The 26429-nt window shown below is 44.0% G+C and overlaps 2 protein-coding genes across 2 annotated transcripts; one reads left to right on the plus strand and one right to left on the minus strand.

Annotated features, from left to right (window-relative positions):
- The first annotated feature begins 725 nt into the window (after nt 1–725).
- SMAGP (small cell adhesion glycoprotein) lies at nt 726–14624 on the plus strand. Its single transcript, XM_055003566.1, has 4 exons — nt 726–852; nt 9909–10004; nt 13136–13216; nt 13932–14624. The coding sequence occupies exons 2-4, from the start codon at nt 9971–9973 to the stop codon at nt 14105–14107; spliced, it is 291 nt and encodes a 96-aa protein (XP_054859541.1). The 5' UTR covers nt 726–852; nt 9909–9970; the 3' UTR covers nt 14108–14624.
- A 1532-nt stretch (nt 14625–16156) lies between these two features.
- On the minus strand, nt 16157–24321 carry DAZAP2 (DAZ associated protein 2). The gene is made up of 4 exons (XM_055003580.1): nt 24117–24321; nt 19815–19936; nt 18996–19238; nt 16157–17640 (listed from the first exon to the last, which is right to left on the minus strand). Exons 1-4 carry the CDS (start codon nt 24127–24129, stop codon nt 17512–17514), a joined length of 507 nt encoding a protein of 168 aa, XP_054859555.1. The 5' UTR covers nt 24130–24321; the 3' UTR covers nt 16157–17511.
- Nucleotides 24322–26429: the final 2108 nt, after the last annotated feature.

The raw sequence follows: 26429 nt of genomic DNA on the forward strand, positions 1-26429 counted from the left end.
GATGAGAGTTCAGGGATCACGTACATTTTGCTTGCTTGCAAGCTTCCTTGCTTGATTGGTGCTTGAGTCCTTGGTTGTTCTAGTTTTGTTGAAAAAGCAAGGCCTTCTAATAAAGTGATTTTTTTAGTCTTTTTTATTTTTGTATTTCATATATAAAACATTTAACTCCATACATTTTATATAAAACGACCAACATGGGATTCATTTCAAATAGGAAAAAAGCATAAAGGACAACAGCGTTCTACACATCACAGAAAATGCCTTCATTTATCTCTCACCTGATTACCTATTCGGGACTTCAGTTCCTATGCTTTATATTCTATGAAATATCTGGCTTGACACTAATTACTCCAATACATTTCTGTCTGCACTGTGCACCAACAAGCACCTTCTTGGTTTTTAGAAGAGTCAAGGTAGTTTCGGTCCGGCTGTTAAAGCTATTTTCCTATACAATGAGAAAGGCTGTTGTATTTCTCCAGCGGCTCAGTTGGTTAACATGACCAGTTGGTTGTAATAAAGGGATTTCTGATGAACCCGTAAGCCCTCTGATCCAGTATGGACACAAAGGAAATACTACATGGGCACTGCGTTTCTCTCTCTCTCTCTCTCTCTCTCTCTCTCTCTCTCTCTCTCTGTATTTCACAAAGAGTTAACAAGGGCAGTCTGATGACTGTGCCGTTTATTATCAATGTAGTGAAACTGGAAATGTGAGGCGAGAAGGGGAACGCCTAGTCACCAGAAAGCTAGGCAGCTACAGAAAGAAACTGGAGCTGGGAGAGATACCCAGAGCACGAGCTCAGAGAGCAACACGTGGAATACATATAGATTTTTGCTCCAATGTCATCTTATCAGGTAAGCAGGGGGGTCTAATTTGAGATCGAAGGGAGGGGGCAATTCATGCTGTGTGTAACTGACTAGAGCTCTGGTCTGCTTTGACGTACATGGGGCTAGTGCAAGCCACATACCGTCTCTGGGCATGTCTTCATACATGCAAATCAGCCATGCTCTAATGCCCAACCAATTCTCGCACCCCCACCCCCCCGCAATGCTCTATTCCTTAACAAATATATACTGTGAACCACTGTAATATATGCAGAGGAGTTAGCCGTGTTAGTCTGTAGTAGCAAAATCAAAAAGAGTCCAGTAGCACCTTTAAGACTAACCAATTTTATTGTAGCATAAGCTTTCGAGAATCAAGTTCTCTTCGTCAGATGTATCAGGCATCTGACGAAGAGAACTTGATTCTCGAAAGCTTATGCTACAATAAAATTGGTTAGTCTTAAAGGTGCTACTGGACTCTTTTTGATTTCACTGTAATATAGGGGCTAGAGAGTTGCCCTAAATCTGAGAGACCTGGCCTCTGCCACGAAGTTCCCTGTAGGATCTTTGGCTAGTCACTCTCTTATCTGCCTAAGCTACTTCACCGAGAATTGTTCTGAGGATAAATAAGCAAAGAGCACATGTTTCTTCCAAGTGCCTTGGAGGAAGGTTTGGATGGACAAAACACAACTGAAAAGACGTTTCTCAAAGGTTCATCAGGACTTCAAATCCACCATGGGAAGGGATTTTTAAAAGTGGAAAGATGTAAAAAGGGGAATGCAAGATTTATGTTGTCGTCTTGCAATGGCATTTCTGTCATAAAGTAAGTTCTACAATGTTGTGCAGGTGCGGCCTTTTGCCATCTTCCCTCCCTCCCCTCCACACAAAGGTTAAAAATGCAAGCAAAAAGTCCTCAATAAATAATCCAAGAATGGGGAAAAAAGCATCACATACATAAAATACAAAAAGCCTCGGGAAAATTGAAATAGGAGTTTAATGGCCGTGTCCTGCAAGATCCATTTCGTTAGAGATACTAAACTTGGAGGGGAGAAACTCTTCCTATTAACAGATTATTATTTTTCCATTAATTACTGCTAACAGTTTTCTCCATCTCGCTTTGAAGTCTACAGGAGTTCAGGTTACATGAACACAAGCATCTGATATCTGCAAAGGAGTGCAGGACGCATGTTTATATTTTGGTTTGGGTTTCTAGGAAAACCTTCTGCAAATAAAACTTTGCTCCCCAATGAAGCTTTCTTTAAACGGCAGCCGAACTGTATGGTACATGCAATTGTATGTATTGGTAGCTCCATAGACTCCCTCTCTGCCTCCCAAATAATTTGTATGCAGGTGACTGGGGACAAAGAAAAACCAGATGGAAAAGGGTTATTTCTATCCTGATGGTGGTGGAAAGTAACAGCAAGTCATAGCTGAGTTATGGTGACCCCTCTGTGGGTTTTCAGACTAACAGAGGCGGTTTGCCATTACCTGCCTCTGCAGCCCTGGTCTTCTTTGGAGGGCTCCCATCCAGTTACTCACCTAAGCTGACCTTGCCTAGCTTCTGAGCTCTGATGAGATCAGGCTTGTCTGGGCTATCCAGGTCTTTCAAAATCACTCTCTCCCAAGGGCAAACTGGAAAACTGGAAAAAGGCTGGCATTGTTTCCAGCCCAGTTTTTGTTATCCTTCCAAGCGGATTGTGGCAGTGTTGAGGTGGCCGCTGTTGAAGCGAGGAGATGGCGATGGTGCAAACCTAGCCATCCTCTAGGTGGGACACAAACCAAAGAAGCTCCTCTGGAACAGATACTGAAACCAAGGTGGAAATCCACAGCCAAGGGACTAGACGCAGTCTGTCAACAGAACGTTGATACTAATTTGATATACTTACCTGTTGGCTTCAGTGTCTCCTCCAGGAACACTTTTCCTCCACACACCTACAAAGAGAAAAAGAAAGATGATTATCAGCTGTCCGGTTGGATTTATATCTATTGCGCTACTTTGAATGAACTATTCTGGCCGACTTTCCATTTTTTGTGTAAGCTATTTATTGTGGATTGCGGATACTTTATAAGATGTTTTGATAGAATCTATTGGTTCATGTAAGGTTGTAGTTAAATTGTATATTAGCGCTCAGTCACTTTTCACTATATTATTTATAATATTACAAAAATTATATATTTATATCAAATTAGTATCAACATTCTATGGATAGACTGCTTCTAGACCCTTGGCTGTGGATTTCCACCTGGGTTTCAGTATTCATTCTCTAGGTGGGGCCTAGAATTCTCCTAGAATTATAAATTAATTCCAGAGACTGCGAGGATCAGTTACCATGGAGAAAATGGCTGCTTTGCAGGGTAGGCTCTGGAATAAGATTCCCGCTAACCTCCTTCCTCTTCCCAAACTCTGCCCTCTGTAGGCGCCATCTCCAAATCTCCAGGAATTTCCCAAGCTGGTTGGCAACCCTAGGTGGGGCCGTGTCCTCGTGGCCTCTCTTTCTTTTTTAATATATATATAAATTAATTTATTTAAATAGTAAACATAAATGATAAGAAAAGACAGAACAATCTAAAAACCAAACTAACAGTACATATTAACATGAAAAAACAAACAGGGAAAGCAACTAATAAGATGATACCAAAAAAAAAGATAGGGAGAAAACCCCCTAAACTACAAGTTGGGTTCTGATTTTCTCCACGACAAATATACAGTTTTCTAAATCTCACTTATTCTATGTTAAAAATAAGAGCCCTCTTTTTTTCTGTTGTTCATGATACTTAATCCAGAAATCATCAAATCTGTGTTATCTGTTCCATGTAAAAAGTTTATAAACAGTTTCTGTTTGACCCAAAATGCTGATTATGTCCCTTCTCTAATCAGTGAAGTAAGTTTTGTTTTTCAAGAAGATGCAACCCACGTTAGCCTGGTGAGAGCTGCACCTAGGCATGGCCTTCCCTCCTCGTAAGAAAGAAGAGATGGGGGCTCCTACCTTCTCCTCCTAAAAATGCTGGCAGCTGCAGCCTTTGTGTGGACTGGTTAGGAAAAAGAGGTGGTGGTAGGGTTGCTAATCTCCAGGTGTGCCCTGGAGCTCTCCTGGCATTTCAACTGCTCTCCGGAGTATCAGTCCCCCTGGAGAAAACAATAATAATAATAACATTCGATTTATATACCGCCCTTCAGGACAACTTAATGCCCACTCAGAGCGGTTTACAAAGTGTTATTATTACCCCACAACAATCACCCTGTGAGGTGGGTGGGGCTAAGAGAGCTCAAGAGAACTGTGACTCGCCCAAGGTCACCCAGCTGGCTTTGTGGAGGAGTGGGGAATCAAACCCGGCTCTCCAGATTAGAGTCCCGTGCTCTTAACCACTACACCAAACTGGCTCAATCTGTTTGGAGGGTGGACTTTATGGCATTTTAACCTTCCCTCCCTAAACCCTCCTCTCCTCTGGCTCCACCATCCAAATCTCCAGGAATTTCTCAATCTCAACCCACGGTTGGCAACCCTAGGAAGTGGTCTTTTTTTTTGCAAGAAGGGGCCTGATGTCCCTCCTGAATACCATCCCACTAGGAAATATCTTGGTCCATGAAAAAACCAAGCTATGCCTGTCCCCTCCGGAAGCAGCTTTTCAAGAAAAGAAAAACAACAACACAGTGCTAGCTCTTTGACTGTAACCGGTAGTTTCACTTTGAGGTGTGCACAGTTCTTCTAGCTGACTGTTATGTTTAGAAGGCAGATGGAAAGCACCACCAAAACTTACCTCTCTAGGTTCAGTTGGGAGTTTTTTATCTCTTAGCTGAACACCAATGGGTCAGCATGCCAGAAGCTAATTTCACACTGTCGTTCTTGGGGTCAAGCAATATATTCTGCCCCTCACCCCCACCCCTTTAGATCGCAGAAATCTTTCATCTTTCTTTGTTCCTGGTAGGTGAAACTGTCCTTAGTTTCTGGTTTCAGCCTCATATCCAAATGTCAGCTAGTTGTCTAATTGCAACCTAAGAGTACAATGCAAACAATAGTTACATTGGAGCATTTGGAGAGAGTTTTGATTGTGTAAGCATTCCCAAACACAGAGCTATTCCAAATTTTATTCCGATGAGCAAATGCGACGTACAAATTGGTTGTCTGTGGAGAGTTGTGTAATGAGGCCAGAGAATTTATACTCTTCTTTGAAATGTGGGTACACTGAACCATTTATTAGTCAGGTTATTTCTATCAAAATGCATGGAGCATATTTTAATCATTTGAAACTGACCTGAATGAATTCATTAAAATCAGTAATATTTGATTTTAGGATCAAAGACTTTCAGACATTTTTATTTAAAAACTGTGAACTATAATTAGATACTGAGTTACTCATTGATTTGTGTGTGTGTGCGCACTGACCCTTCCCCGAAAGACTTTTAGTTCAGCACTAAATACAAGTTACTTGGGTCTTTGTTTTGTTTAACTAATCATAACTTTTAATGGTTCTAGCGTCCATTGGCATGACGGTCCAGATTTTTAAGAAACTGTGATTGTATGTGCTTTGAAGAGGAAAGCTGGACAATAAATTAGCCAAACATGGGGCTGGGGGAATGAGTGAGAGGCAATTTGTACCTGATGGAACAGGGGACAAATGATAACAGCATGCACGGCGGCTGACTCTCTGATTGATTCCTGCTAACTAGATTAGGGTTGCAAACACTAACACAATAAATGCAGGGAGATTTCTGGAGATTGGGGAAGGCAGAATTTGGGGATGGTGTGATATCACTTCCAGGTAATGCTGTAGGCTGCCTTCCCTAGTTATTATGGCCTTCTAAGGGAATTCCTAGAGTGTCACTGTATAGAGGCCATTTTTCCTCCAACTCTTCAATTTCTTGGGGGTGGAAAATTGGGGTTGAGGAGCGAATACATCTCTGCCTTGGCTGGTAAATAAGAGGCCTAAACTAGATGCTGGGTACTTGCAAGAGGAGCCGGTAGATTATAAATAGGTCAAAATTAGCGTACCCCACACTAAAAGCTGGCATCGCTATGGCTTCAGATAAAGGATGAGAAAGCCATGGAGGTTAAATAAGCATAATGCGCCGTTTAGTCCCAGAAATGGTAAGTGGTAGCTAAGGTCCCAGAGGTAGCTGATTTCCCATGGTGAGATGGTAACATCAGTTCTAGAACGGAGAGTGCAAAACTCTCATGTGGCCTCCAAAGACTAAAAATCTCTTGGTAGCTTCTTGTGCTGGAAGAAAAAAAAAATATTGGGACACCACATTAAAGCAAGTGCTCATTTTTACCTTTTGTAGATAAAGAATTAGCTCCTCTGTGTTGAAACGATTAGGGAGTTTTTTTACACCTTTGACCCACATTCCTGCTCCCGTTTGAATGTTCTTTATATATGATAGAATGTCCAAGATAATCTGAAAGTTTATTTATTTATTTTTAGACAGCGTCTCCTTTGGAACGAGTCCTGAAGCAGTTTACAACTTTAAAACACAATCAATATTATACATTAAAACTAAAAATATATCATCCCAAGGGGGGCCCACAAGAATACAATCAATAATAAAACAACCAGGGTCGTTTACACACATCCTTACCCTCGCGCAAAATGGTGCAAAACTCACAGAACGGCGCAATATCTGATGTCACCTCATTAAGATTCTGTTTCGTGGCATGATGACATCAGAAATTGTGCCACGAAGACACTGTCATTCTGTAAGCTTTGCGCGAATTTGTGTGAGGGTAAGGACGTGTGTTAACCCAGGTGGCAAAAATTTCGTAATATAGCTAATGTAGGTTTTTAGGTCCTTGGTTCAATGGCAGTAAGTCATTTAAAACGCACAGGTGAAAACACCCTCCCCTGTTAACGTGCAAAAATGCCTTAAAATGCATTTTTGCATGTTCAATGAAACACCCCTTTGAGCCTCTCACAGATTAATTTGCAGTTTTGAATATAGAGGAATCCAATTTGATGGGGGGCGGGCTGTACAGAATTTATACTTGCATTTCAGTATACCTGCTCTTCTGATATCACCCATGAACAGATGGGAAACACACTATTGGTGTTCCATCCAACACTGTATAATTTCAGGACTAGCAAGCAAAGAAGCGTTCTCTTTCACAGTCCACAGAGCAAATCTTCCCTTGTGAATTAAAGAAATATAAAAGCTGCATTTGACAACTGAACTGAAGGAATGTGTGAAAATGTCCTCAGGGTATTTTTGCACACGAGCCCTTAACAGTGGTTCTTGATTCAAGCTGTTTGTAGTGTGAATGTAAATATAAACCTTATGTTGCTCATAATTCTTGGCCTCATTATATACGCTTTCTCTTACAGAAGGATCATGGAGTGTAAGAAAGGCTCAAAGGCAGTTTTAAGCGTCATGTATGAGAAAGCTCATACATGGGCCTATCTACGCTACACACCTAAGTTGGTTTTACTGGCATGGCTGCTCCCAAAGAATCCTGGGAATTGTAGTTTGGCAACAATGCTGAGAATTCTGTTAGAGTATTTATTTATTTATTTATTTGATTCATTTACACCCCACTTTTCTACTCAATTAGGGTTGCAAACCTCCAGGGGGGTTCTGGAATCACACCTGATCTCCAGCTGACTGAGATTAGTTCTTTTAGAAGAAATAACTGCTTTGGAGGGTGAAATACCCAAACCTGGGAGCTCCAGGCCCTCTTCCCATCTCCCTCTTAGGCCCCCCCTTAGGGGTGTGTCTCCCAGCCAGGCAGGCAGAGGCACCCCAGAAGCACATTGCCAGCTAGGACAGCAGCCAGCCTCGGGTGGTGCCTGGTTTCTGCTCGAGAGAGAGGGAAGGTGGAAAAAAGGCAGTGAGAAGAAGCGACCAGGTGCTTCCCCAATACTTTCTTCTCTCCCTCACCCTGAGCCAGTAAGCAGCCGCTGCAGAGGCCTACTTTCTGAAATAGGAGGCCCTTGGTGTGTCCCTGGCCTAGTCTTTCCTGTTCTGGCTGTGTGCAATCTACTCTCTGAGACTTGCTTTCTTCACACCCTTACTTCTAGCCTGCTAGAGCTTGTGGTTAGCCACCCACCCTTGGCCACTCTTAATTCCCTGCCTGCGTCTTTTGCTGCCTCTCCGTTTCTGCCACTCGCATTCCCTAGAAAGCATAATTCCATTTCGCTCTTGCCCTTGCTGCAACTGGCCCTGCTAAACTAGAAATCTGTTTTTTGGAACCCTGCTGGGTAAGGTTGCCAGCTCCAGGTTGGGAAATTCCTGGAGATTTTTTTGGAGGGGGTGGGGAGAGAAGAGAGGGTTTGGAGACGTCAGGGGGGTATAATGCCATAGAATCTATTCTCTGTTTTATGCCGCTGAATCTGAGTATGAATCTGTGATTTTATTGCTTTTATTGTAATGTATTTGTATTTATTTGTATGCTGTAATTCGCCCTGAGCCCGTTCGCAGGGAGGGCGGATGATAAATTTAATAAATAATAATAATCATCTCCAAAGCAGCCATTTTCTCCAGGGGAGCTAGTCTCGGTTGCCTGGAGAGCAGCTGTAATTCCAGGAGATCTCCAGCCACCACTTGGAGGTTGGCAAGCCTACTGCAGAGAGCAAATCTACCTGGGAGGAAGGAGTGGGTTTGCTGTTTCCAATCTCCATTTCCCCTCTTCTCTCCCCAACCAAGCAGCTCTTGCAGTTTAAAAAAAGGGCTGTTGGCCTGTTTATCTCCATGTGTCGTTTGGCCCAGAAAAAAAGTCTTTTCTTCTCCCTTAGAGCCTGTGGCTTTTATCATTCAGCTCTCCTGGAACGCTGCACCACCAACACTGGCCTGTTCCTCGCCAAAGCCTATCCTACCAGTTGCTGCCATCTGTTTGTCCCGCTCTGGCCCTCTATACCTCTTTGGGTCTCTTTGCTGTTTGCAATATGGGCGACCTTCTTGAGCCTGTAGCCACTTTTGGAATTTGGATAAAGGGTAATGGGTGCTACCACAAAATGGCTGCCCTGGGGCAAGATGGATCACAAAATGCTAGGAGCTTTCAAGCCAAGGGCCTTCCTTTGATGGCAGCAGCTGCAACGATGAGGCCTCCTGGGCTTCTCGAAACCCCTCCTGCTCTGCCTCAGAGCCTTGCTTAGTCATCTGTTGTTTGTTTGTTTGTAGTCTGCCTTTCTCACTGAGAGCCAAGCTACAAGAGATGGATTACATGAGGAGGCTCACGTGAAGGGAGTCGCAATGTTAGCCAGAAAGCTGAGTTTTTAAAGAGATCGGAAGGCTTTGTTAATTTCCCCTCCAGAGCCTGGGAGATGGCTGCTCAGAGAATTTGTTAATTTCCTCTTTGCCTCCAGAAGGCTCTCTCAGGGCCAAGCTACAAGAGACGAATGACACTTGAACAGCAAGTGTATTTCTCCCTGTTCACTTGCCCTCCACTCAATCCACTTGCTGTTCAAGTGTCATTCGTCACTTGTAGCTTGGCCCTCAGTTTCACCTCCCCTTCTAAGAGGACAAGAGGAAATAAACAAACCTTCTGAGCAGAGATCTGTAGAGAGGGGAAATTGACAAAGCCGATCTCTTTTAAAACTCAGCTTCCTGGCTAACATTGGGACTCCCTTCACGTGCTCCTCCTCGTGTAATTCGTCTCTTGTAGCTTAGCTCTGAGACTCAAGGCAGATTACACAGTGTGAGTCAGTACAGTCCATTTCAAAGATTTCGATAAGCAATGTAAAGCTTTAAACTAGCAAGAAACTAATGCACAGCTGAAGAAATGCTAAAAGCAATTGCATAAGCAATTCTATGAGTGACATATAAAGCATATAAACTGTCCAGTAGGATCACACTTACAACAACAGACAGTACATAGTAGTAAAATCTATAGTCCCTTTCTGCCCATGTATTGATGGATCTCTTTGAGACCACTACAGCACAGCCCTCATATCTGAGTAATTTGAACCCTCGTATCAGCAGGATCATATTGACAGTGTATATGACTACAGCCTCCCATTTGAGATTTTACTTTCATTTTTGACAGTTAAGGTACAAAAAAGCAATTTGTGGTTTCACACATGAGCACAGATCAGCACTGAGAGGTGACTGACTACTTTTAATGGCTGTAAAAGGAAATGTCTGTTATTTTCTCCCCCTCCAGCGTTGAAATCTTTTGAAGTTTTCAAAGTAAAAAACTGACAGCCCAAGGGAAAAGGTGATGTCATGGAGGCTGTCCCGACCCCTCCTCCACACTCAGGTAAGTGCGCTCAGAGTGATTGGGGTGAGTTTCGGGATGGCTGGGAAGCTGGAACCCACAGCAAATTGATCATTGGCTGGGGTAAGGGGCTGGGTTTAGAGAAAGTTTCCTCTGCACCTAATCCCCCACCTTAGGCTCCATTCCTCGTGATGGCTGTAGGGCCATATTAACCCATGGCCAGGCCCCCTAGGCTTTCAGGTATTTTGGGCCCCCTCCGGCATTTCAGTCTTTCACCCCACTACAGCTGACAGCCTGAGCCTGGTATGGTAGGTAGTAGACTGCAGTACATAGCCCTACATCCATTTTGAGGGTCTCCTGAAGAATTCGATCCACATTTTTAAAAAATATTTTTATTGTGTGATTAGAAAAGCACATTTTGTGGGTATAATTGTTCTATACTGTAATGTTTCCATCAATTTTATTCAAACTTGTGTTTCTGTTCTGTTTGTTGTTTGTGACTTGTAATGGCCTATGGCTGTATACAATAAACCTTCTAACTATCTATCTACTGTAATGTTTTGAAGTGATAAAATTTTTAAGCTGCAGTGCTGCAGCCCAAGCTCTGCTCACGACCTGAGTTTGAGCCTGGCGGAAGCCGGGTTCAGGTAGCCGGCTCAAGGTTGACTCAGCCTTCCACCCTTCCGAGGTCAGTAAATGAGTACCCAGTTTCTTGTGGGTAAAGTGTGGATGACTGGGGAAGGCAATGGCAACCCCCCGCCCCCGTAAAAAGTCTGCCAAGAAAACGTCGGGATGCAACGTCCCCCCATGGGTCAGTAATGACTCAGTGCTTGCACCTTTACCTTTACCTAGAACTCTTCAGGAAAGCATATTTTGTGGGTATAATTATTCAATACTGTCATATTTTGAAGTGATAAATTTTTATAATAAAAATATATAATATATGGAGAATTGTTTTAATATAAGAGGCCATTTGTTTCACTTCAATAAGGCAGCAGTTAATTATCTTATCAATAGAGGTTATATAAGAGAATCAATTAATTGTAATTTATGTGTGGGGGTGCCTCAGCAAAAAAAATTGACGGGCCCCTAGTCCCTGCGGGGTCTCTAGGCTTTGGCCTAGTCAGCCTTATGAATAATACAGCCCTGACCTAGGCTTTGGCCTAGTCAGCCTTATGAATAATACGGCCCTGGATAGCTGGAGAGAATTCAGGAAAAAAATGCGCTACGGGGCATGCCTTTTTAGAGCACTCTTGCCCTGTCCTCCCAGTGAGGGTTGCTTCTTTCCACCACTTTCCACCAGGAGCCAGTTTGGTGTAGTGGTTAAGAGCACAGGACTCTAACCTGGAGAGCCGGGTTTGATTCCCCACTCCTCCACGAAGCCAGCTGGGTGACCTTGGGCGAATCACAGTTCTCTGGAGCTCTCTCAGCCCCACCCACCTCACAGGGTGATTGTTGTGGGGTAATGATAACACTTTGTAAACCGCTCTGAGTGGGCATTAAGTTGTCCTGAAGGGCGGTATATAAATCGAATGTTATTATTATTTATTATTACTAAAGCAACTCAGAGGAGGGAGGCATTGTGGACAGAAAGACCCTGAGGAGGCAATTTCTGTCCATGATAGGACATGAGTGAAAATGTTCACAATGCAGTTTTTCTGTACCCCGTTCCCTTTCTTCCCCTCCTTCGCTTTGTTGACCAAGGGGGGCTGCCTCACCTTGCTGCTGAAGGGAAGAGGTAGAGGAGGTAAGAAGATCCTGGGGACGTTCTCTCACCTGGTCGCTTCCCATCAATAAACTGGCATAACTGCCGACACAGTTCCACTTTCTCCTACGAGCCCAAGTTTGGCAGCTGGGGGTAGTCTGTTTAACCTTCGCTAGGCCTTGTTTGTCAGTTTGGGGTGAGGGGGGGAGATGGTGCCAGGAAGTGGGAAGGGTCATTCAGATTATTTCCTTGATGTCATACGTTCTCGTGAAGTGTTTGGAATCTCAAAAGATATTGTCTGAGTTTGGGAACTCTTTAGAAATGCGTTGTTGGCAGAACATTTGTCCCTGCTGGCAAGAGAGAAACCGAGAGATCTTGATTATTTAAGCCTTGAAATTCCTAGGAAACAGCACCGTGTTCAACTTGGTTGGCCCTTTAAAGTCTGAGCCAAACGTCAAAGGCTTAAATGGAGCAAGTCTTTTCTTGTCTTCAGTGGCACTTTTGCCCCCATTGGTGTTATGGCCTCAAGTGCTGGTTGTTTCATCAAGATCTCTTGCCAGAATTATTTTAATGACGGCGGCTGACTATCCAGAGCTGGGCATTTTGCTTCGTGTGGGCGGCAGAGTTATTGCTACAGACCTACTGAGCTAATTAAAAGTCTCCACAGCTTCACTTGGTGTGGCTCACCTACTTATAAAGGTGTGGCATGCAGTTCTTCAAAGGGGGGGAAGCTTGCGTTCAACAATGAGCCCATGTTCAGCACGCCAAAAGATCCAATTCCCCGTGTCTTCATTTAAAGAATCTCAGAGTATCTGCCAGGCATTATCAGAGGCTGTACGGAACTGGGTTTTTCCCTGCAGCAGCAATTCCCCACCTCTGCACGGCCTTTTTGGTTTTTGTTTTAAATTAGCAAATAAGTAAACAGGTTCTTTGAATTCCCAACTTTCATTTTAAAAAAAATTAAGTCTTCACCGCTTCCATTGTGGAGATATAAGGGGAAAGGCATATCTTTGCAACAGAAGGAATGACTTTTTTTAAAAAAAAATGAAAGCTGGGAATTCAGAGAACCTCTTTATACACATTGTTGTATGTTACTATAATGGTATTCAACTATCAATTAAAAAAAAATTGAAAAAGCCTCTCTAGGCTTGGGAGAGGTGGGAATGGCCACTACTGGGGAACTGGGGCAGAGGAAATATGGAAAAGCCTGCCATGTGGAAGCCCTGTTGCTGCTACACAGTATTGGAAGCCACACTGTCTATAGGGAAACTACACCAGCCTGTCCCGTGTAGAAAATGCCATAGTAGGATGTAATGATCTGGCCGGATCAATGGGCTGACTTTGTACGAGGCAGCTTCGTATGTTCAAAGGTTGCCAGAACAGCACATGGTGTGAAGAACAAATGCCATTTTCTGCAAAAGTTTTGCAGATGTTCAGATGTGCCTCTCTCTTTCTGTCATCCGTACAGAAGACCTACTGACAAGCACCTTTATGAAGAAGATGAATACACCAGTTCCGGAACAGGATGTCAATGTAGCCGTCATCGGAGGTATGGCTGCCAAACCCATTGTGCGCCTAGACAATTGCCTCTCCCCTATCCAAAAATAGGAACAGTAAAGACTGACACCTGAGTATACTCCCAGATAAGGCCTGGATAGATTCTGCACTATTTTTTTAAAAAAAAACTCACAGAGGTAAATGAAATCTGTGCTAATAAATCTGGCTTTTGCAACTCATATACAATTCTGCACGTTCAAGTAATGTGCAGAGTTTGTTTTGCACACTTAAGCCCCCCCCCACTTCTACATTTATAATCCTAAAGTGCTCAGGTTTAGGATAACTCAAGTTTATCCTCACAACTGCTCTGTGAGGTTTATTGCAGGCCCCCCCACCCCGGGCCAATACCACCCCTCCGGGTCCATTTTTGGGCCAGTTGCTCCTCCTTCATCCATGCCTGAAAGTGGGGTCAGGGAAACACACCCCACCACAACCCATGACAATTGCCGTGTCTAGTTTGGCCCTTGGAATGTCTGAAAAGCTCGTGAAAGACAAGGTAGGAGGCTGTGTCCACATGCACCCTTCTTCCGTGTCAATATTTGTTAAGCGTTCGGAACACACTTCTCCTCTTGTATACACGGACCGTGTCAATATTAATCGTAACGGCATTATGTCCTCTGCACTGTGTAAAACACGAGTAACGTTAATCTGGTTAGCAAAGCCACTTCAAACCAGGTTGTTCTTTTCTTTTTCTTTTTAATAAATAGCTGTTATTGCAGTGGTTTTAGCCACCCTCCTTTCGGTTGCTGTGCTGATTATCGTTTACATGTACAAGAACAAAGGCACCTACCGTACCTACGAACAGCAAGAAACAGATCCAGAGGGGTCAGTCCAAATGGAAGATCTCCCCCAAAAGGGCGAAAAAGAAGAGTACTTCATCTAGAGAACATGACACCAGGTTGCTGCCACGTTTTGGACGCTGAGCTCTATAGGAAAACAGCTTAATTGGTTTGTTTCTTTTTAGCAAGGAATTGAAGTTGTATTATTTATTACGTTTTTGTATTAGCCCTCTACCCCACCGAGCTCAGGGTTAAATTGATGCTAGAGGGGTAGCCCTTTCCTGCATTTTGAAAACGCTTGAACGTTGGGTTGAGATGCAGATGACAGCGGTTAAGCCCCACCTCCCAATTTTTATTTATTACAGAGGTGGAGGTAGGAGAATACTCACTGGAGTATTGACTTCACTTTCCTACGTTCTGTTTTTGTAGGAATTAAGCCCACAAACAGATGGACCTTGCCTTAGAGTATCTGCAGTATACATAATGGCAGCAAAATAAGACGAGGAGCTGAATTTAAGTACCACCCTGCCATTTTTGCATTCCTCAACCTTTAATCCACATGCAAAAGCTACATTGGTCAAAATGTTTTCAAGATTAAAAACTGCTCTTGGGATCTTTTAATCTTGCAGTAATAGCAACAGTCACACATGTGCTGCCAAATAAACACACGTGAGGCTTGGAATGCTTTACATGTCATGTGTGAAACTATCCTACGGTTCAAGACTGTTGGCTTCCCTACAGCCATCTCCGATTTCCAAACATGTCCAATGGTCCAGGACAAACAGTTGCCTCTGTTTTAGCCTATATCCTTCTACAGTAGTTTCCACCCTTTTTTTTCATGAATGGCTGCTTCACAGCTGAAACAGCAAATTCAGATTTACCGCTGCAGCCAATCGAGGCTTTTGGGGCGCATACCTGTATAATACAGGTGGTTTCAAACACTTGTTCAGCTCACCCACTCTTTATAGTTTTAGGTGTAGATCTAAGAACTGCAATATCTGAAGAGGGGTGAAGAGAAACAACTAAATCAAATCTTGCCTTTGTAGGCTCTTTGGTTCCAGTTCTTCCTCTGGCAGGGACCCCATTTTGCAACACACACACACACACACATTCCTACAATCTGTGAATGGATTTAAAAAAAAAAACTATCAGACATCATCTTAAGGAAACGGCCATCCTGCAGTGTTGAAATGTTCAAAACAGTGGCTGCATTGTGTTCTTCCCCTTCCATGTGCAACACATGGTTAACTTTCGGGTCCTGGTGTCATCACGTTGCATGATTCCTTGCTCCGTATCATTGGTTGCCACTGGCAGGGAGATGCGCAGTGAATTGGCTTGTTGCTTCCAGCGCCACAGAATTTAGAATTGTTGTGGTTTGCCACTTGCATTGATTTTAGTTGTTTTACTGAGTTTTATCAAGTTATCTTGTTCACTTTTTATGCAGAAACATCTGATAAATAAAGTAAAATAAACACAGCATCACTCACCGGAGTACGTGCTGGTCCATGTTTGGAAACAGTGAAGGGGAATTTGATAGGAGGATACCATTTTGAAATGCAGCTCCATGTCCTACACAACATCTACTCTGTCAGCCCTGGGATGGTAGCAGAGCAGAAACTGTGATACCAGACACAGGCTGTATTCAGACATCTTAACAAACTGCAATGGACTCAGAGGTTGCCAGTCCAATCAGCAATGATGTTCAAATGCAAGTGGTCTGAACATACAGGAGTGTTACACTTTTACTCCTTATGGGTGGGGCTTCTGAACTATAATAAAGCTGAAGTTTGTGGGGAAATAACTGTAGTTTGCTTAGGGTGCCTGAATTCAGACATCAGGGCACACTGGAGTTTGATCTAACTTTCAAGTTTTCAGTCAAGCTCCTTGCACAAGAGGGGGGGGGGGGCACAGCAAACAAACTGTGTCTGTGCTCACCCCACCTCAGTTGTTTGTCACATCTGAATGTGTTTATGCCTGGATAAGTTCCAATGCAATCAATGGTACTTATTTCCATATTCATTTGCTAAAGCCTACAGAATAACTTGAAATATTTCACACTGTTCAGGAACAACAAAACAAAGCAGCTAGAAGGGCAAAAATGTAAAAAAAAAAAAATTACCAGGTGACAATGGACAGGAATTTAAGAGGTCACATTCAACTCTGTCACTTTATTCAAATTTTTCAAAATAGCCTTTATTCTACTTGTTTTTAGTATAAAAAGTCCACAAGTTAAGTGCACCACAGTGTTTACAGAGAGACCTAGAATCCCAACCTTTCATTAACAGTCAGCTGTATGGTTAACCATGACACATACGACACACAGAAAATTAAGATAAAATATATTCACCAAATCTGATAACTTTTTAATTCATAAAAACAAAAGCAACAACAACAACAAAAAAAGATTGAGGATCCCTGAAATATTCTTCTTAACTCTAATAAGACTTCATTGTACCCAAGTCACTTTTTAAAAAGTTTTGCATCTGAAAAAAAAAGAACCACTCATCAAATCCAGCTAACTTGCACATTGATTGACGTCCACCAGACGATCTTGTCTCTCTAGCCTGAATAACATTCCACACAGAGTTCTGTTATCAAGACACTGGGTTGCTTTTTTTTTTTTAAATTCCCTTTACAAAATGGTCTTTTTAAGCTCTTATTTTTGAAAAGTACAGGAAGCATTTAATGAAATGTTGTGTTTCTGGCACCGAAACATGGCTTCAGTTAGATTCATAATGTGCAAAGGAGTCCAAGATCACTTTAAGAGTGTATAAAAAGAACATCCCCGGGCCAACGCTCTAGCTGCACACCTTCCTTGCATGGGAACAGAGAGCAAAGGTGAGCAGAAGGAACTGGCAGAGAGCATCCAAAATCAAAAGCTGAGCCCGCCCGCCCACCCCCGTTCCTTTAACAGGCATCTACCATGTATGTCCCCCCTCCCCAAAAGGAAATAGACTAGCTTCTCTCCAGCACCACTGATTCTATGGAAAAGGAAAGGAGGGGTTTTTTCTCAGTCCTATTCATTGGCAACAGATACATCTGCAAGCTTTATTATTTTTGATAATTGGAAACCAGGCTCTCTTCCAAACTTCCACTTTGCCTCCCCATCCCTGACCCTTTCCTCCCTCCCCCAACCCAAATCTGGTTTTATATATAGTTGATTAATAAAAGCCAAAGAAAGAGACAGTGCTGCAGCACGAGAACTCTCCAGTAGAACCCAAGGGAATTCTGGGGCTTCATCGCTTGCATTCGTTCCACAATTTTAACCCCTAAGTTTTTAAGAGAGGCACTCCTACCATTGCATGGTTTTGTATTTAATTTTTTGTACACATTTTTTAAAGAAAAAAAAAAGTGCCTGAAGGGTCAGGGCACGAGGAAGACACCCCCCATCATCATGTGTCTAAACGGCAACTCCAGGTTAATACGACTAAAGCGGTTACATTGTGAGAAGTGCTGACAGTATGTGATGTCGTTCCTTTACACCAATGTAGCGCCCCCCCCTCTTCCTTCACCAGATGGTGTAGCCGCCGTCAGAGCCCCCCATGAAGAAGTTCCCCTTCCGTTGCGTCACTAACACGTTGGCACCCTGCATGACAGCCAACTGGGCCGCGTTGGGAGGACAGCCAGGAGGAGGGGGCTGGAAGACAGTGAGAAGAACCTGTTAGATGAACAATGAATGGCATGCCTTGTAAGGCGGCCTGAGAATGGGTGCGGTGTCCCCCTCCCTCCCCGAGACTGTACACACGCTGCCGGGAGAGGCTGCAACAAGCATTTGGAGGGCCACAAGATATAACTACTGGGCCATCTGTTTTGGATAGCTGGGAATTCTGAAGTACAGTAAAACACATTCTACACTAAAGGAAGCCATCTTACACTTCATCCCACGTTGGTCTGCAGTAGAATGACAGGATCTGAGCCCAGCAGCAACGTCCAAGTCCAATAAGATTTCCAGAGGATAAGCTTTTGAGAGTCAAAGCTCCCTTCATAAGGTATCTGAGGAAGGGAGCTTTGACTCTTGATAGCTTATATCCTGAAAATCTTGTTGGATCCGCCGGACTTGGATCTTCTTGTTCATCTTATTGGGAAGTAGCCTGGGGCAGAGATTCCCCTCCCCCGCCCTGCTACCCACGTGCCATTTATTTATTTTTTTAACTGGAAATGCCAGAGACTGGCATCAACTGCATTCAAGTTAACAGCTATGAACTACAACTGCTGAGCTTTACAACAGTATAAATGGTGGGGAAGTGTACTTGCTCACCCTCCACATGTCCAATGACAGTCGATTGGGAAGAAACAGTGACTTGGCATGAATGAGCAGAACAGTATCAATTCCTCTGAATGCAACTCAAGAGGGTTGCAGCTGAAAGGCATGGTAGAAATCTACAGCCAGGGTCTCCCTGAAGAAAACACTCCCCCCGCCCCCCCACATCTCTGATGGATCTACCCTGCAGTTTTCACCTGACTGCCTCCTGGATTATTCTGTAACACTTTGCATGAGACGGATTTTCAAAAAAGGGAGGGGAACCTCCCCATTGAAGACACAAGCAATTGCATATTGAAGATGGTAGCCTGTAAATCAAATTATCTGTCAAGGAAAACCACTTCACCTGAGCTCAAGGAAAAACACATTTTTGACAGCTTCAGCATTCAGAGAAAGGCTCAGGGGAATCAAGCAGAATGGATGTTCTCCCTGGTTAATGTCATGGTTTCTCTACAACAGCAGCCATTTACATTCACAACGAAAGTCTGCAGCTGTCCACCTTGGTAACTTCTCCATAGAGAGAAACTACTGAGCTCCCGAATGTGTCAGCACTGCAAGCAAAGAGATTCGCCGCACCTTCACATACACTAACAGACCTTTAACAATAAATTCACCTTTCATCCCCTCCCCCCTTTTTTTAAGGTGGAAGAGTATACTCTACTATCTTTTTCCCCAGGCTACGACAATGAAAGAAAGAAAAAAGGTAGAAGCTACCTTTCATGCTAACTTACAGGAATATTAGCAGGGGCACCTGTTGCAAACCTTGCCCCAGCATCAAAGCCCCCCTCGACCAGAACAGCGGATCCAGGAGGGTAGACGGGACCCACAGGGTAAAAAGCCACTGGAACTGAAGAGCCCATGGGACCCATAGCAACAGACTGAGCCATAGGCAGGTACAGCGAAGCACCAGGATATGCAGCAGACATGGTTGGTACGGTGGCGGCTCCAGGATGCACAAAGCTTGGGCGGTAGAGCTGGGGATGGGAGAGAGAGAGAGAGCACAGGGGAGAAACGTCTTTATGTCAGAGGCATATATTCAGAGGCATGTCATCTCTCAATTGATAGCCTTCAGTGAATGATGCAACTCCTTTTAGGAACAGCTGATAGCTAATGTCCCTGAAATGTATTTTGTACTTGTAAGCATCTGTGAACTGCCTTTTAGAACAGATCTAAGTCCACCTAGCTCAGCACGCTGCTTCCACCAGCAGCTGGTGGGATGCCTCTGAAAAGTCCATTTCCAAGGCATTAAGTTGATGGTCTTCTTTGGCTGCTCGTCCTTAGCATCTGGTATTCATTCGCTGCAGAGTCATTGCCCTAGCAGGACCTGAAAGATGCCACCATGAGGCATGCGAGTGCACAAACATTTGGCATGCAGCGGAAATCACAACTCAAATGTAGTAATAAGACCACCTTACAGATCAGACTCGAAAATGACATGGGAGGCCAGGTTAAAGAAACAGTAATATTACACTGGAACCCATATGCCACGATTTTATCAGAAGCATTATCTTAGCGGGAAGAAGAGAAGAGAGAGAGAGCAGAGCACATACTTCTGAGTACGCAGGAGGAGCCTCGGTGTAAGGCGGAGCCTGGGGAAGTGGTATAGTCTGTGGGAATACAGAAGGATTACCAGGAGGCTGGACTGGATAAGAAGGCTGTGTAGGATATTGACCTAGGAGGAAAAGTTAATCAGTGTTAGCACAACATTCCTTATTGCAAAATAACAGCAAGTGCATGAGATCAGGAACACCTCCCTCAAATATAAAAGAATGATAAGAAAACAGAGCTCTGCTTGCGTAACTAAATGTAGCGAGCCCAAAGACTGCATTTAATAGAAGATTTTATTTATGTATTTTATTTTATCGTATTTATATTCCGCCCTCCCCGCAAGCAGGCTCAGGGCCGATAACAACATTAAAACATTTAAAACATTTCATTAAACAATATGACATTGGTTGTTCTGCTTCTTCAGGATACTATTGCCACAGAGGAATGAGCAAAAGAGGCCCAGCAGGTGTCATTCAAACCTGCTACTCCCAGACTTAAGAACGAAGGTAGTCCATTATTATGTCCTATTTTTAAAAGGGTTTTAAATGCCCATTTTTCCTGCCCTCTCATGGGAACCATCAATACCTTAAAGAAGGTGGCTATAGTGAGACGGCTTGCTTGATCATTTATGTCCAGGGCTAGATACCAAACATGGTTTCATCTACTTATGAGCCTCCTGTTTTAACAAAATATTTCGGAATCTATGATTGCTAAGCTATCCCAACTTCTTCCTTAGCACAGTTTCTTTGCTCCTTTTCCTGGTTCCTTGCCCATACAGTGCCTTCGGCCAACTAATATCTCTTTTTTTCCAGCAGGGCTGCCCATCTGTTTGCACCTTCAAAACTATCTGACTGCTCAAGCACCTCTGCCAAAACAGACAGTTCAATCTGCTACAGATACCACCTGGGTGAGCGGAGCATATGCAGACTTTCAACTGTACGAGCCCAGATCTAAGTTAAGCATGAAAAAAAGCTCCCTAGCTATACAAGAGCCATTCAGCCTAGAAATTCGTTCAGCTGCCTGGGGCAATTCTGGAATCTCCTTCTTGGGTATTTTCCAACCAAATGATTGGACAAATATGTTTGCAAGGGGAAAGTTTATGTACATGATATCCCATCTTAGAGCAGGATAGATCACATGACCCACAGAAGCCATTCCAGTCCTTTGCATCTGTGACGTAAATTGCAATCCTATAAATATTCATTTGGGAGTAACTCCCACTAGATTTCACCCAGGATTAGGCTGTCTGTATACTACTGCTCCATTCCCTGACTCCTCCTGGTTACGATTCAAGAAACAGCTTCTGAAGCTACTGCTTTCACTTCCTTTGTATGCAGGTACTGGGCTCCCCGTCACATGATGTTGTTGGCAAGATATCCCTCACAGAGATACTGTATAGCAAGGGCGAGTTCAGGGCAATACCTGCCAACAAAACAAGTGCCAACATACTCAGGAGATACCTAGATCTTGTGGTTTTGCCTTGGCATTCCTCATGGCTACCATTTTTTCTTAACCCATTGAAATAGGAGTACACAATGTATAGTCCACTCTGCTCGTGTTCTCCTTTCCTTCCTTAAAAAAATAACAGGTGCCATTTTTTCCAGTTACTTTTCTGGCCTCCCCAATCCACTACTGTATTGATCTTGTGACTCTGTTACTTAAAGACAACAGATGGAACATTTCCGGTTGTCCGTTCAGTTGCTGGGGGTCCTCTCAGACCCAAAACCACACTTGGAGGGCGGAAGGACAGTGGAAAATAAGGCCTGACTTATACCGTACATGACGCAGAATGAAGTGGTAAAATTCTGAGGAGGTAGAACAGGTTGTACCATTTCAGGCACCATATGGGGAGGGCACATTCCCCCTCCCATGTCAAAACTCCCTGCAAAGAAAAAGTTCATCAGGTAAATGGGCTATGACAGAACAGCTCATGCGGTGTGCCAGTTTTAAACTTAGAGGGAATTAATATAAGGGAAACTTAAAAAAAAATAATCCCTCAGCTGCTGTCTGAAGTGGCGCAAACCATTCCACCACCTTAGCCCTCTGCCGTCTCATTTCTACTTCATTCTGCTGCGTGTGTACACCATGCCAGGCAAACGAGATGAACAAAGTGTGAGTTCTCCCACATTCTCAATGCACATTTTTGCATGGAGACAATTCCAAGCAACGTTAATGAATGTGAATATACAGAACTAGAAGAGGGTGGCAGGTACTGAAGGCTTTTAATTCTAGAACAACAGGGAGTGATCTGACATTTGGGTCCTGGCATGTACATTTTAAGGACTTGGAAGGGTCAGTAAAACAGCCCCTCAGCCTTTCCCTTGAGTATGGATCTCATCCATATTCTAAAAAAAAGGGAGGGCACGATTCAGATCCAGTGGCACCTTAAAGACCAACTAAATTTCCAGGGTATGAGCTTTCGGGAGTCGACGTTCCCTTCTTCAGACACATTCAGAAGTGGAAGTATGTGAGGTTCTATCCAGCCAGAAGGTGGGAGGAGTTTTTAAACTAAAGGTGTGAGATACACTAATACTATAATCAGCTTGATAGAACTGGGGTGTGAAAAACAGAAACTCAGCATCTGTAGAGAGAGAAAAAGCTAATGTCCCTGTTAGGCCCCAGGGTGTGGTCCATTTGACTTTAGAAAGCTCTTATCCTGGAAATCTAGGTGGTCTTTAAGGTGCTACTGGACCCAAATCTCAAGGCAGATTACACAGCGTGAGAGTAGTACAGTCAGTATCAAGGACAATTTCATAAATGATGCCATGGGGTAAATAAATGCAAGTTTACAAAACATAACATTATCAAGAATCCAATACAGAGCTGAAGAAAATGCTGAAACAGAACATAAGCAATTCTAGCAATACAGAGGTGGAGAAATGCTGAAACAGAGAATGAGCAATGCTAGGGCTGACATAGGAGCACATATGTAAAGCAACAGAGTGGTGAAGTCTACAGTCCCTAACTCATTGGCGGACCATCTGAGACCCCTCCCTACAATACAATACAATTCTAGAGGATTCTGAGGCGGCCCATGGCCTGAGGAACTTTGTGCCATGCTGTGCTGCTATAGCACAGTGGTTAAGTGGTTCAGCTGCAAATCGGCACTTTACTGGTTCAGATCCCACGACTGCCATGAGCTCAGTAGGTGGCCTTGGCTAAGCCACTCCTATCAGCCCCAGCTTCCCAGATGCATTGTGGGTATAGTAACATTAACTTGCCCACCACTTGGGGTGGGGCACTAATCTGTCTAAACCTGTGGTATATGAGCACAGTTATTATCATCATCATGAACTAGTAAAGAGTCCAGTAGCACCTTTAAGACTAACCAACTTTATTGTAGCATAAGCTTTCGAGAACCACAGCTCTCTTCGTCAGATGCAAGAGAGCTGTGGTTCTTGAAAGCTTAAGCTACAATAAAGCTGGTTAGTCTTAAAGGTGCTACTGGACTCTTTTATTATTTTGCAACTACAGTCTAACATGGTTAACTCCTCTGGATCAATTATTATTATTGTTATCTTTATTATTATTAATTCTATTCAAAGCATCCCATAAGCCTACTGACACTTCCTGGTGCTGCATTGAGATGCAAGAACGTTCTCTCTCAGGCAGCAATTTTCCCTGGGCCAATTTGGCTAGGGATCCTGATGGTATTTTGCCATCTTCTGGGCATGGAGCAGGGGTCATTGGGTGTGTTTGGGACTGAGGCAGTTGTGAATTTCCTGCATTCTGCAGGGGGTTTGACCAGATGATCCTAGAGGTCCCTTCCAACTAGGGTTGCCAGGTCCAGGTGGGAAATTCCTGGAGACTTTGGGGGTGAAGCCTGGAGAGGGCAAGTTTTGGGGAAGGGGCAGGCCTCAGAATGGTATAATACCATAGAGCCCACCCTCCAAAGCAGCCATTTTCTCCAAGGGAAGTGATCTCTGCCACCTGAAGATCAGCTATCATTCCGGGAGATCTCCAGCCATCACCTGGAGGCTGGCAACCCGACTGTTCCAACTCTCTGATTCTCTCCTTTGAAGCCCACGAGCCCCCACCCCCGTGGCGGCCAAGGGGTTAACCGCCTGGCCGGGAGGGTTGCGTCATAGCAACCTAACACCCGCCCTTCCCCCACCCCCTTCACCCCGACTTTTCCAGGCCTCCCATTGGTCGCGGCTCCCGCCAGTCACGGGCTGGGCCCGCAGGTAACGGGACTGCGGCTCTTGCCTTAAAGGGCCAGCGCCCCTGTAGGGGAAAAAGGGGGGGGTGAAGCGACTGGGTGGGGTGAGGGAGGGCGGGGGCGGGAAGGGGAAGCGGCCTCTTGCCTTTGCCGTTCATGATGGCGGCGCCGGGAGCGCAGCGGAGGGGGAAAGAGGGTTCGGCCGCCTACAGAAAGGGTTCCGGCGACGGGTGGCGGGAGCGGCGGCGGCGGCCCAGGCGACTCTCCTCGCTCAATCACTTCCTTGTTGTTGTCGCCGCAGCCCTGAAGAGAGGGGTTACGTCGGACCGCGTGACGTCATGCCGCAGCGCGTCGCCGCGAGGCCGGGCAGGGAACGGCCGGCCGTGTCAGGGGGCGTGGCCAGGGTCGCCGGGGGCGTGGCCTCCGGCGCCCTCAGGGCGGCTGGTGGCGGTTGGCGCGCGCGGAGGGTCGGTTTCAGGATCACGGCGCCGCCTCTTCCTCCGACTCGTTCTTCTTTTGCATGACGGCTGCCAACGGGCGTTAGCCCCTGATGGCCGGAGAGAACCTCCCTATCCAGAGGCAGTGTACCTCAGAGGACTCTTTGGAAGGAACCGGGCGGGCTGTGCCCTGGTTTTTCTTGGGCGTTTCATAGCTACGGAACCCTTACGTCTTTTCTTGTTTAAGCACCAACATTTAGTACATGCCATTACAATGCACTACTGTGCAAAGGTACTCTAGTTTAAGTTACTGAATTTCAATAGCTTTATAGGGCACCTATACATAGGATTGCACTGTTAGGTAAGTTTAGACCTTATCTTACACAAATACTTCTTTCAGGGCAAACTAAAAAGGCAGTTTTAATCTGGAACTTCACACACAAACCTTAGCTTGTCCATTATAATCATCATCTAAAATGTCTACAGAACCCTTATGTCTTTTCTTATTTTTATATGTCATTTATAGTCCGCCTTTCTCACTGAGACTCGAGGCGAATTACACAGAGTGAAATTAGTACAGTCAGTTTCAAAGACATTTCCATAAACAATGCTATAGGGTAAAGAAACAGGTTTAGTTTCAGGATAACGGCATTTCCTCTTACTGGAACAAAGTTTAGACTAGTTTTATTTATTTGTGTGTGTGTGTGTGTGTACATATGTATATATGTATGAGTACTCTTTGGAAGAAACGGCGAGCTGTACCCTGCTTTTTCTTTGACTTGTAATAGCTACAGAACCCTTATGTCTTTTCTTATTTGTTTCTTTTACCAAGGCTTTTAACTAATTTATTTTATTTACCTTATTTTACTTGTGTAATTTATGGTCTCCCTTTCTCACTGAGACTCAAGGCAGATTACACAGTATGAGCTCAATACAATCAGCATCAAGTGCATTTCCATACAGTATCAAAGACATTTCCATAAACAATGCCATAGGGTAAATAAGTATAAGTTTACAAAGACATGGCATTAGCAAGGATCCAATACAGAGTTGAAGAATTGCTGAATCAATTCTAGGACTAAGGGTTTGAATTCAAAATACTGATTTTTGCATTTCAATAAATGCTAATCAGTTGCAAAAGTCATGAAAGAGGTAGAATGCGCCATCCAGGCTGGGTGTGGCCCCTTCCCTCCATTGCTGAATCTGAACTGAATGCCTGAAAGGCAGTTACTTCTGGTAATGAGAAGTAAGTTACCAGAACTGCCTTTTAGGCATTCCATTCAGATTCACCAATGGAGGGAAGGGGTCACACCCAGCCTGGACTGCGCACTCCACCTGACTTTGCATTTACATGGCCCTCACTTCCTGCACCCTTTCCCCCCCTCCCCTCACCACCTATATATCTCTGGCCCGTTTCTTCATACCCTCCATGCATCTGATGAAGAGAGCTGTGATTCTCAAAAGCTTATGCTACAATAAAGTTGGTTAATCTTAAAGGTGCTACTGGACTCTTTACTATAGCGAAGTAACAGTTTTTGTCAGTCTTACAGTATGGAGATCTTTATCCAAAATGTATTTCATTTCTAGATCCATCGAGATGAACACATTTTTTTTCCCAGGCCTTAAAACGGAGATAGGAAACCCTCTTTAATTATGTTTCTTCTTCTAAGGAACTGCACTTAGGAAAAGAACTGGACTTCACATTCATGCATAAGAGATCAATAGAAGTAATAGATATGCTGCAATTTTTTTAAGTTTAATTAAGCCTTAAGGCTGTTAAAATTGTATTAGGGAGCTCTGCTCGTTAGCATCGAATGAGTGCTTTGTTAGTTATTTCGGCATAAGCTTTAGGTTATGTTAGTTATTTTAAAGTCTCTCCTCTTGGATGTTATCATAGCAGAAAGGAAGCTGATGTTCTGTGCTCCAGGCAGCTTTATTTTTCTTTGTACAACCTGCTTCACTAAAAAAAAAAACCCTTCTGTTATAGTGGTTCCCTGACTTGCAAGATGTTATTTTTGAAT

The sequence above is a fragment of the Eublepharis macularius genome, chromosome 19 (genome assembly GCF_028583425.1).
Source record: "Eublepharis macularius isolate TG4126 chromosome 19, MPM_Emac_v1.0, whole genome shotgun sequence".
NCBI lineage: Eukaryota > Metazoa > Chordata > Lepidosauria > Squamata > Eublepharidae > Eublepharis > Eublepharis macularius.

Coding starts and splice junctions, on each gene's coding strand:
- SMAGP (XM_055003566.1), top strand. CDS start 9,971: ATGGAGGCTGTCCCGACCCCTCCTCCACACTCAG. Junction 10,005..13,135: donor GACCCCTCCTCCACACTCAG/GTAAGTGCGCTC, acceptor TCATCCGTACAG/AAGACCTACTGACAAGCACC. Junction 13,217..13,931: donor CAATGTAGCCGTCATCGGAG/GTATGGCTGCCA, acceptor TTTAATAAATAG/CTGTTATTGCAGTGGTTTTA.
- DAZAP2 (XM_055003580.1), bottom strand. Junction 19,239..19,814: donor CTCCTCCTGCGTACTCAGAA/GTATGTGCTCTG, acceptor TCCCATCCCCAG/CTCTACCGCCCAAGCTTTGT. Junction 17,641..18,995: donor GTGCCCCTGCTAATATTCCT/GTAAGTTAGCAT, acceptor ACTGTCTTCCAG/CCCCCTCCTCCTGGCTGTCC.